The sequence below is a fragment of the Camelus dromedarius genome, chromosome 20 (assembly GCF_036321535.1).
Source record: "Camelus dromedarius isolate mCamDro1 chromosome 20, mCamDro1.pat, whole genome shotgun sequence".
In the NCBI taxonomy this organism is placed as follows: domain Eukaryota; kingdom Metazoa; phylum Chordata; class Mammalia; order Artiodactyla; family Camelidae; genus Camelus; species Camelus dromedarius.
The window spans coordinates 34,261,211-34,273,962 of NC_087455.1; the positions used below are offsets into that span (position 1 = coordinate 34,261,211).

A 12,752-nucleotide genomic window follows, 5' to 3' on the forward strand; every position below is an offset into this window, starting at 1 on the left:
TGTGTCTGAAAAAAGAGTGATAGAGGTGGGTGGATTATTTTTAAACCGTTGCATGATAAATGACCACAAACGTAGTGGCTTAAAATAATACAAATTAGCTCACAAACCCAGCACAGTCTGGCTGGACTCTCTGTTCAGGGTCTCCTTAAGCTAAAATCCCAGCATCAACTGAGGCTGTCATTCTTATCCGGGGCTTGTAGTCCCTTTACAAGCTCACTGATTGTTGGCAGAGCTCATTTCATCCTCACTTCAGTCCAGCAACAAGGCTTCCCATGCTTCAAGTAAATCTGACTTCCCTTCTATACCAGCTACAGAAAGCTGCCCACTTTCAAGGGCTCATACGACAAGATCAGGCCCACCAGGTAACCTTCCTACCTTAAGGTCAACTATGCTGTACAGCATAGCGTAACCACAGGAATGATGTCCCATCATACATCACAGGCAGGAATCAGAGCACAGAAGGTTTTGGGGGAAGGAGGCATTTTTAGAACTCTGACTACCACAGCCACAAAACTGTAAGACTTATTTAAAAACACCTTTCTTACCTGTTAATTATGAACCATGCAACAGTTAGCATTCCAGCTAGCCAAGTTCCGCTCATAAGCCAACTTGTAACAAATAGAGCAGTAACATATACTCCTTGCAATCCAAAAACAATGCCAATATAGAAATACACTGGTTCAATAATCTCCTAATTGAGAAAGAAAATAAAGAGAGTGAAGGAGATAACAGAATGACAGCGTATAATTTTCAGGATCTGTAAATATGTGAGAAAATAAATATTAAAGTCCTAAGAAACACATACATTGCTACCAGTTGCTTGATATAAAACGCTGGCAATAAGTTCTGGATACAGAGACATCTGCTGCACGGCATTTATAGTCTTCAGAGATACAGTTCTGTTATTGTGTGTCAGTTCATAAACACCTGAAGTGAGAAAAATTGTCCTCCACATCATTCATTCTGCTGTTATAAGAATTAAACATGTTATTCAGAGGTCATCAAATATTTTAAGCTATTATCAAGAAAGATCTCAAAATATAATACTCTGTGCCTCATTTTTCCAATTTTTTAAATTACCTACAAAAAAGAGCAATACCTATATTCTGAGACAAATCTCCACATTCAAGGGCTCCCACATAGAAGAACAATGTTTTATTTTAGAAAAATATTGTTATTGAACATACAAATGTGGTTACCATACCTCTTTCAAAGGAAGGTGCCTTTAACATATCTTTATAATAAGAGTAATAAATGGCACTATCGCCCTGAAATGTGACTTCTCGCTCAAGCTCCTAAAAAAAAGTAAAATGATTATTTAAATACCAGTGTCTTAAATTTCAGCTGCAACCTTCTTTTTCTCTTCTCATATTCCAAACTAATGCCATTTTTTATGCTTTTATGCAAAGACATATTTGAATTTTACTTTAATCACCAGTGGCCATATTAATAAGGTTAAACTTTTCAACAATCTGGCAATCATTTTAATGAAACACCTCAGGTTGAAAATGTATTATAATGCATAGGTTACTTACCTATTATATATAAGAAAAATCTAGAAGGAAAACCCAAAGAAGTGCCATATGGATCACAAGAATAGTATGGCAGGTAATAAAAGATGATGATTGAGGTGTTAGAAGTCCATAAAAATTATAAGTTTAAGAAGAAAGTTCTATATTCTACTGCTATTCTGCTTCCCTATGTATTCACAACAGCAAGCCCTTAATTAGCAGTTTTCAAGAGCAGAAGATAACTAATCATTGCTTTTCAAATAAACTTCTAGAAATGTAAGTAAATCCTAAAATTCCTAAAATTAGGCTACATAGAACCAAGAATATAGATGGTCAAAAACACTGAAACCTTGTGCTTTTGATGCTGAATCAAGCTTTCATAAATCTATAAAATCTTTTAAAATGAAACCTATTTTCATGCACAATATCTATCAATTAATACAAAAGATATGAGAAATGTTTCCCTGAAGTTTGATCAACAGAACTTCCTAAGGCATAAATGGGCGTCTCCTATGAGTTCTGCAGTTACATAAGCTGTGTGAAATGCTAGATTAAACAGGTAAATGGGTTTCTTTATTGCAAGACTTCTCAGAGTTTCAGTATACATTATGCATTGTGAATCTCTACAAAGTCTTTCCTAGATCTATTTGATCAGGAAATCTTTTTTTTTTCCTCATTTAGAGTTTATTAATCTAAATAAATTTCCTTAAAATGATTTGTTATAAATGGATACAGATTTGTTTCTTTCTAAAATTTCAAAGATGTAAAACTCCTGAGTGCTTCTCAACTTTAATGTACATATAAAACTCCTAGAGATATTATTAAAACACAGATTCTGACTCTAAAGTGTGGCTGAGAATCTGCAAGCCTGAAAAAGCTCCCAGATGATGCCAATGCCTCTGGCTCATCACAATGGTCTGAAAAACAAGGTTCTTTTTTTTTTTTTTTTTTTTTTTTTTGATTTATAATCATTTTACAATGTTGTGCCAAATTTGAAAACAAGGTTCTTGATGAATGCCTTCTATACTTTCAAACCTTTGGTTGTTCTCAATTCTGCCTACACAATGGAATCATGTGGAAAGACTGTATGTAATACTGATCCTAGACAATCCCCTCACCCCTCCCTAAGAATCCATGAGGGAGGTTATTTTTATAAAGCTCCCAAACGATTTTATTGTACATACAGCGTTGAGAACTACTAACAGTTAATCTTCATAACATTTTCAAGGAAACAAGATATGCTAAAATAACAGCTTTGGTCAAATCAATATGGCTCAGTAATTATTCAGTTAAATGTTTCGGTGGTGTTAGGTAAATCAAAGGTTTAAAAACATTTAGTCAGCTTGACTACTTGCTCAAAAAATAAGAACAACAACAAAAGGGTTTGGGCTGAAAACAAAAACAAAAAAAATTTAGAGTCAATGGATAATACTGTGAACTTTGCCAACACATATTACAAATACATTTGATTGTGAATGTAAGTCTAAAAACGAACTTATTCAAAGGTCAAATGAATTAAGAATATAACTACTGAGTAAAGAGTCTGTGGATTACACACAATTTAAAGCTAAACATTAAACATACTAATATGAGGCGACATTTTAATAATGTTATGCCTGTTAATCATTTTCAGCCCCTCAAAACAGTCAAATCATGCAATCCAAAAATTAAAATATTTTGAGGCTGAAACTTCTTAAATGTAAACTACTAAAACTCCTAAAAAGCTGACTAGACTCCATAACATTTCACTGTTATCAAAAGTCCCTCATACATCAATTGCATGAAGGAAAGCACCCTCATAGTTTCTATTCTATGACCTTAAAACATGTTCTACTAAATTTTTCAAGACTGATATTGTGACTCAAAACAGTTTCTGTACCATTTGGTTTCTAATGGCTCACAGCCATAACATAAGAAAGCACCTGTCATACTTATCATACATATAGTCTGGCTCCCTGGAAAACCCAACATTTAATATTAAATATCAACACAGATTTTCACATGCTCAAAATTCTTTCTTCTTACCTGCCTGTTGGAAAACCAGAATTTCCGTTCATGGTATGCTGATAAATAGAGAGCATAAATCATACCACTGGTAACTGCTGCGAGACAGCCAATGAAAATCTTTGCAAAGCGCTGAAGTAATATATCTGAAAAAGCACATTAAAAGTAATCAGATGTGGTTGATATTTATAATTACGCACTTATAAAAAAAAGTGAAAAAAAAATAAAGAAAGAAAAGAAAAAGAAGGTAGTATGTACCCTTGATATGATGTGACAAAAATGGCATTCTAACTCTGTGGTCTTCCTCCCCAAAATCCATCATCCCAGTCTAATTATTAGAAAAACAACAGACAAATTCCAGTAGAGGGGCTTTCTAAAATACACCCGACCAGTGCTCCTCAAAACGGTCAAGGTCATTAAAAATAAAGCAAGCCTAAGAAACTGTCACAGCCAAGAGGAGTCTAAGGGGACATGATAACTACACACAATGTGGTATCCTGGATGGGATCTTGGAACAGAAAAAGGACATTAGATAAACACTGAGGAAATCTGAATAATGTATGGACTTCAGTTAAAAATAATGTATCAATATCAATTCATTAAATGTAAAACATGTACCATACAGTATAAAATGTTAATAGGGAGAATTCTGCATGTGGGGGTATGTAAAATGGGAACTCTGTACTATACTATCTGCTCAATTCTACTACAAATTGAAAATGGCTCTTAAAATTAAAGTCTATTAATTTTAAAAGGAATAAAAGGACTGTACTACCAAATATCTAAAGAAAAAAGCACAGGTTCATTTGGAATTACTACTGTTATTTTTTCCTTATCAAGCAATTTTTTTATTGAGAAAAAGTTTACATACAATAAGTTACAGCTGTTTATAAAGTATACAATTCAATGACTTTTGATGATTATGTATTTAAAACATCATATACAACTATTATATACATGTAAATATTTCTTGATGAAAACATAAAGCACATTTAGATTTTCTACACACAGGATGACTTATTCCTGCTATAACTATTCAGATTCAATATGAGAATAACAGATACTGTATGAGTTCACTTATATGTGGAATCTAAAAAACAAAATAAATGAACATAACAGAACAGAAACAGAGTCACAGATACAGAGAACAAACAGGTGGTTGCCAGAGAACAGAGGAGTGAGGGGAGGAGAGAAATAAGTAAGGAAGATTAAGAGGTACAAAATTCCAGGCACAAAATAAATGAATCACAGGTATGAAATGTACAGTATGGGGAATATAGTCAATAATTATGTGTCATCTTTGTATGGTGACAGATGGCAACCAGACTTATGGTGGTGATCATTTTGAAGTCTACAGAAATAATTAAATCACTATGTTGTATCACAGGAACTAACATAGAGTTGGAGGTCAATTATACTTCAAAAACAAACAAACGCATAGAGAAAACGACCAGATTTGTGGTTACCAGATGCAAGAGGTGGGGGTAGGGGAGCTGGATGAAGGCAGTCAAAAGGTACAAACTTCCAGTTATAAATAAGTACTAAGAATGTAAGTAAGCATGATAAATATAATTAATAGTGCTATACGTTATACATGAAAGTTGTTAAGAAAGTAAATCTTAAGAGTTCTTAACACAAGAAAAAAAATTTTTTTCTATTTCTTAAATTTTGTATCTATATGAGATATCTACTAAACTTTCGTGATAATCATTTCATGATGTATGTAAGTCAAATCATTATGCTGTGTACCATAAACTTATACAGTGCTCTATGTCAACTGTATCTCAATAAAACTGTAAGAAAAAAAGAAAAAGATTCAGTACAATAAGCCCAGGCCTAAGGGCCCAAAGCCTAGTATTGTTACTGAATGACAAGTTTATCTTTATAATGTTATTAATTTAGCTAAACTAAAATCTTAGCTATTTTCAAAACATTATTTAATAAATATTTGTTTGCATAGCATACTAGAGACATTAAATTGAATAACTAGCCACATATCATTAAATTAATAAGAACTATATTCAAAGACACTACCTGATAAATCAAATATTAGACTCAGCATTACACAATTGTTTTAAAATTAGTTTCCAATAGCATAGGGAAAGCATTTAGCCTGAAACATAGAAAGAGATCAGTAAATAGTAGCTACTAGTATTAGCCTACAGAAGCATACTTGCAAAAATATACAAGGTAGTTAATTAAAGCAATGTTGACACAATGTCAACTACAAAGAAACTAATAAGAAAACTTATCTACCATGGCAACATGGCAAAGTTTCTAAACATGTATCTTTTCCTGTTTTGTTTTAATCAAGTCTTAGGCAAGGGCAAATTAATCCGAATTGTCAAGGACTATTATAAAAAAAAATTCAACCAAATCCTATGTATAAATGCCTTACCTTAGTATTATTTTGCTTTTGAAAGATACTATAATCAAAGCTGGAATCAAGCTATCAGTGTTTGGTAGAAGTGTAAATATTTTAGAGAAAATAAAGAACTCTGGGTCCTGTAAATTATTTCTTAAAAATTATCACTTTAATTGGAAAACTGAAAAGTAAAGGACTGACTTTCAAATAAGTTATATTGGGGAGGATGGTACAGCTCAGCATGCACAGGGTCCTAGGTTCAATCCCCAGTACCTCTGTGTTTAAACAAACAAACAAACAAACAAACAAACCTCCCCTCCTCAAAAAAAAGTTAAAAACAATTTTAAAGTTATGAGTCACAAACAAGCCTAATTAGATAACTTCTATATGCTCCAGTCTCTTCATTTGTAAAATGCTGATCATGCACAAAAAAAGAAAAAAAGAACATTACATAAATGTCAATATCATAATATAGGATATAGTCAAGTAATATTTCAAGTACGGAAAAAAGCTAATGACATTTTAAAAAAAAGAAAATAAATGTAGGACTCAATTTCACAAAAAGTAAAAAGAAAAGTATAAGCACTTTGAAAAAAATATAAGCAATAATTGCTGAAATTTTAAAAACAGTTATTACTTACAGGAATTATGCATTTTTTTATATACTTTTCTCTAATTTTCATGTTTTCTACCCTAAAAATATATGTTTGTAGTTGGGGAAAATACTATTTTATAATAGTTATCTCTGGATTGTTAATTCTTTCTTATACTGTATTTTCCAAAATGTTTTAAATGACCACTCTATTAGTCAGCTTTGCTGTAACAGAAAAGCAACCCCACACTGTCAGTGGCTTACAGAACAAATGTTTACTTCTCACTCATGTGCTATGGATTTTGGGCCAGCAGGGCCTCTCCACTCAATTCCAGACTTCAGATTAGCTGTGGCTCTTCTCGTATCTTCAGAGTTCCAGGAAGGGTTCAGTCCCTATTTGGGACATGGTGATCTTGTAATAGGAAAAGAGCAGGAGAATGGGCAAAAAAATACAGCGCCTCTTGCGACTTCTGGTTAGAACCAGCACACTGCTACCTCCACTCACACTCCATTGGCCCAGGCGAGTCACGCTGATAAACTGAACAGTGGGGTAGGGAAGAATACTTGGCGTCAGAGAGGCACTCCAAGCCACGTGGTAAGGGACGGAATGTACAATCCACTTTCAGGAATAACAGCAAACATTTGGGAAAAATGGAAGGGTCTTCCAGGGTTTGCCCCATTAGTCACAAATACCAACTTCTCTCCCAAAGGCAAAGAAAGATACGGTAAGAGCAGCTACTCAGCCTGTTTCCAGCATGTAGAAAGCTTGGGACTCATTCATCATTTTAAGACATGAATAGTTGTATCCTTTACAATCTAGGTTGGCAGTTCTTGTGACAGTACATCTCTCCCTAAGCTTAGCCAGCAACTCTCCTAGGTATTCACCTAAGAGAAATAAAAACAGATGTCCACAAAAAGATTTGTACAAGTATGTTCACAGAAGCCTTATTCATAATAGCTAAATACTGGAAATTACTCAAACGTCCGGCACGAAAAAGGGACAAACACAGCAAGATGAATGAATCTCAAAATGATTATACTTTTAAAGAATAACACAGTGAGCTAAGTGAAAGAATCCAGACACAAAGGCATGAATGTTGTATGATTCCATTTACGCAAAATTCTAGAACATGCAAAGTTAATCAATATTGAAAAATATCAGAAGAGTGGTTATCTTGGGGGTACAGGGGAAATATAACAGAAATGGATACAAAAGAACTTACTGTGACACAGAAATGTTCTACAGCTTAAGTTGTATTCAAGTAACAAAACTCATTTAAACACCTATGATTCTATGCATTTTATTGTACATTAATTATACTTTAATTTTTAGAAATCAAATCACTCATTTTGCAAAGAAAAGAACAATTTTGTTGGCTCTTTACCTAGATTCCAGCCAGCGCCATACTCCAGTAACTTCATAGACAAGAATACAAATGTCACAATTTGATGCTGAAGGAATGATACACTCCTGGGTGACTCCATCAGGAGAGTAACACTAGAAGCATCTGCCAAGTTTCTTATAGACTTCAGCCCAAAGACCTTTTCCTTTTCCTGATTTTGTCCTGTATTGTTCACTGTAATAATCATAGCTGTGAAGATGGCTGTATTCTGAGACTTGTGACTCATTCTAGCTAATCTCTGATCATGGGGGTGGTCTTGGGGGCTCCTGACAGAGCAGATAACTTGTCTTTTTAGTTCACGGGTCTCTGGATCAGAATGAGTTATAGCTGACCCTGATGGAGATAAGACCTTGAGCTTCAGGAGTGATGCCTTGATTGGAAAAGACTGAGTGTCTTCCTTGGGGTGGGGGAGGTACCAAGTGTATTTTGTCTGAGGGAGAAAAGAGAATAGTTATGGCCGAAAGTCCAGACTGTGGTAGACTGTTATTATTCTTGACTATTTTGTACTTTCCTATAAAAAGATTTTTCATCCCTGCCCATTACCATGTGACCTGCAATGCTTCCCTGTAGTTAGACTTCTCCATCTCACTGGCCTGATTGTATCACGTGCTTGGGCCAACAGAATGTGAGTACAAGGGGCAGTTCAGCAGAAGCTTTAAGAGGCATGACTCTGCCTGCTCTCCTGCTCTTTTCCTCGGCCACAAGAAAACACGTCCCAAACAGGGAGTGTTCCTCCATGACATACGAAGCTACATCAGCCAACCTACAGCCACCACATGCACTGTTAATCAGAAATAAATGTTTGTTGTAAGCCAGGGAGACTTAGGAAGTATTCTGCAGCAAGACCTAATGAAAGGTGACTGCTATCACCACACGCTTATGACAAAATAAATGGATACACTTAGAATATTAATATAAAATATACTACCTCACGTAACTAATTTTGTAATAGCACAAAACCTCCCAATCTATCTAACTTACGTTTTGGAGTTCTTTCGGGAGTTGGAGTATCAGTGATTTTCTCTTCTTTGGTAGATTCTTTATTTTCGGAAGACTTTGGCTTTTTTCTTTGGCGCAGTTCTATAGTTGGTCCTTAAAATATTTGAGAAGTTATTGCAATGTGTGTATCAAATTATTCTGTTTATATTACAGACTGATTTACTTTTATTATACTAAGGAAAAGGACCACGGAGATCTATTAGTGCCAAAGGTAACTTTTTTCATAATTATTTTAGTACTCCCCACAAAACTTTCCTTTCCTACAAACAAAAAGATACTACAAGTTCTGCCTCCAACTTGTGTTTTCAGAGTCCTATTGATAAACCAACAAGTTCTTCTCCTGACACGATTCAATTTTTAAAATATCCCAGAATAAGCAACCTCTTTCCTGGAATGATGGGAGAACAGTGTTATGTAACAAATTAGCTTATTATTCTAGTTACCTGAGAGTATAAATGCATCATTCATGAGTTAACCATTTTTAAAAAAATCAAAATATAATAAAATACATTCATTGTAAAACTATACTTCATTTTCTAAAATAATCCTGAACATTCTGCAGAATTTCACACTGCTGTGGTATCATTATCATTCAACAGTTTTACAGATTTAGGTATTAGAAAATAGGCTAAACCTATAAAAATCCCTACATTTGGGAAACTCAGAAAATTTTCCCAGTATTAGACTATCTACTCTTCCTATATCTTTTTCTATTTAAAAAAATGTAATGCAGAAAGTACCTCCAAACCAGTAAATCCAAATTAAACAGGAATTTACTATATTCAACTTAACTACTTTTCCTCCCTCTAATTCTTATGAGGTGGACTATGAATGTCGTGTACATACAGGACACTATGATGGCCTTTCAAGGTTTAAGGTGGTGCAAGAATCTATCTCTTTATAGAAGCAGAGAAGAGTTTTTTCTTTTCTCTTAGTAATGACTTAAGGCTATGAAAAGAGTCTAAAAAGAGGAGGGAAAATATACTGTTTATTTAGTTAGATACTGTCTGACTAATTTTCAACCATTTCTATACTATCTATCATTTATTTTACAGTCATGTTAAGCAGTAAAGCCAGTAAGTACATTAGAAAATGACATTAGAAAAGCCATACCATGGATTTTGACCATCTCTGCATACAAATCTGAGACAACTAATAAATACTTATATATTCCTTCTTCATGATTCCCTTCTAATTTTCCCCTGCTACAGGTTAAACCAGAAGTTAGAAGCAGTCAACAAGAATGAAGATTTACGTAAAGCCAAATGAAGTTTTCAGATGCAAGTTATTGTTTTTAATTTTGTTCAAAACGAATGCAAGGAAAAAATATAACCACAGATGTTTACGTAGTAGTTACGCATGAATAAACACATTGATAGTATTGGATTTTTGAAAAAATTTAATTGGGTAATTTCAGAAATCAAGTTAATAAATCTGTTGAGGTAGGTAACAAATTACGTGACCAACAGGATAGGGCTTTCTTATTAGACAGAGTCTAAAAGCACATATTTAAGATACAGACAAATTGGGAAGGAAGGGGACATTCACATTAAAAAAGTGTTCTTTAGAAAAGTTATCACTTTCCTTTTTAAAAAATAAATTTCTCTTTGATTTATATAAAAAAAAGTCCCTATAAAACGAATCACCGTACAGGGACTTTAATAGTGTTCTCTGTGCACATAAATGGATTTTATTTATAAAAGTACAATTTGCACAAAAATTTTGCATAGAACCCCAAATAATTTATGAAGTATACATATCTTAATCTGTCATCTCTCAAGAATCTATGTTAGCAATGTTTATCATACAAATAAACAGTCTATAAAAGATCTATACTATATTTTCTTGATTCTAAGATGCCATACATTTTAACTGATAGTATTTCAAGGGGGAAAAAACACTACCATCTTAAAGATATGTACTGATTTTAAGACATGCCAATCTCAGAGGCATTGAACTGTGGGAGCAAACAGTGGGAAATACAGTATTGTTTTTAACCAATATCGTCAACCTTGTCCCCAAAACTAATTTTTTGCCTGTCGCGATAAAACAAAACTGACTGGATGTAAATTTTACCTCATTTCCTCTATATTGATCTTATAACTTCATAACTGATAAACAACACCCAGAAAGGTGGATAAGCAACAAAGGCCAAAGCAAGACACAAACTAGATTATTAGTTCTGAAAACAAAGCTCTGGGATAGAGTTCAGGTTTCCTTTTCACTATCTTATACTTCTTGCATTGTAAAGAAAAAGTCAAACTAAATAAAAATGATAACATAGTCACTAAAATAACCTGCTATTTCAGTCTCTGGCCCAGTGCTCCTCACATGAGATAGCTAACAGGGCTACAAACAGGCTTGCAAATACACCTAGCAGTTTCCAAGTGCAGTGTTAATACTGCTTTCTACTCAAGGTTGTCACTTCTTTCTTTGTTTTAACATTTCTTCCAGGAAACACAAATATAAATACCATGACCCACTATAGCAACAAAAGAAGAGATTCCCAAAGAGTATTTATTTAGAGAAAACGCAGGACAATGAAGAGAATCCAAGTGAATGGGAAAAATAAGCAAAAAGCAATATAGAGAACATTTGGGTATAAGTAAAATAGACAATTTAGTTTAATTTTAATACAGTGAACACAAAATAACGTATCTTGAAAAAAAGTAGAGTACCTAATAAATGGAAAGTACTTAGAATAATGACTAGCACACAGACGTGTTTGCTATAAGCATCATTATTAGATTATAAAAATGAGAATTTAATTACTCATTCAATGTTGACTATTATATCCCAGCACCTAACATAGCAGATAACCAAATATTTATGGCATTAAAAAAATTGTTGAATGAAACTATAATTTTACAAAACTGAAATCCATTCATTGTTCCATATAAGATGTATTTCATTGCTTTGGATTATCTGTAATTCTACAAAAATCATTTTTCATTTTATATCACAGAATGGAAATGGTCTTTTTAATCGGTCCCATATCACATCATTTAGTTAGGTATAACTTTAACCTCCTAAAACAACGTGTCCTTTGCATGATATATAATATTAAAGACTTTTAGTATTGCAGTATTAGTTTTTTCATGCTTTAACTTAAGCATGAAATTGCTCATGGAAACATACACTGGCTTATCAACCTACCCCTACGGATTTGTAATTAGTCAGAAAAGCTAAAAATATCAAAAAATGTATTACGTATACTGCAACCAAAGATAAAACCAAGGTGACAAATGGAATTACATACTTCCTTACCAATTACAAAGCGTTTTGGTTTTGAAGCTGTTTTTAGGTAGAGTGTCTTAAATTTAGATCAGGTTTAACACTGAAAATTCAAGGAAGAGAAGGCACATGTGAACAAGTGTAAGCACAGGGACAGAGCAGCAAGTCACAGTGCAGCAAACACTTCTTAAAATCAATTTTTTAAAACTTGCTTTCCACTGAATTCTTGGAACTTCCTCCTTGCACTCTTGTAAGTTCAGTAAGGCTTAAAACTAACTAGATCACATTCACAACCCCCCTCAGTAAGGTAAAAAGCCATGTTTTCTAAAAGAATGAAAAATCTTAACTACTCAGTCTACATAAATCTGTGCCTGACAACAGTATGGATATCATGAAGATATTATAATCAGTGTTTCCTAGAATATCTATCACTAGCTAAGTTCCTCACAACTCCCCATTTTTCTCTTATACCTATCAATTTCAATGAAGAAATCAATGTCTATGAATAAATACTCTAAGTGAATTAATTTTCTTGGCACTGGCCCTCTAGGGGCTTTGAAAAGCTTTCTCCAGGCCACCCACTTTCACCCTCGAGACACTTCTGGCTTCTTGATCCCCCGAAAACCACTTACATCCTTCCTCCT

The 12,752-nt window shown here is 33.7% G+C and overlaps 1 protein-coding gene across 1 annotated transcript in view; it reads right to left on the minus strand.

Annotated features, from left to right (window-relative positions):
* Nucleotides 1-12,752, minus strand: part of DPY19L4 (dpy-19 like 4) — a 47,705-nt gene that overhangs the window by 34,229 nt on the left and 724 nt on the right. The window contains exons 2-6 of the mRNA XM_031439341.2: nucleotides 8,857-8,967; nucleotides 3,537-3,661; nucleotides 1,205-1,295; nucleotides 806-927; nucleotides 546-691 (exon numbers count right to left, since the gene is read on the minus strand). Of these exons, the coding sequence (XP_031295201.1) occupies nucleotides 546-691; nucleotides 806-927; nucleotides 1,205-1,295; nucleotides 3,537-3,661; nucleotides 8,857-8,967 (595 nt within the window). The remainder of the gene's footprint in view (nucleotides 1-545; nucleotides 692-805; nucleotides 928-1,204; nucleotides 1,296-3,536; nucleotides 3,662-8,856; nucleotides 8,968-12,752) is intronic.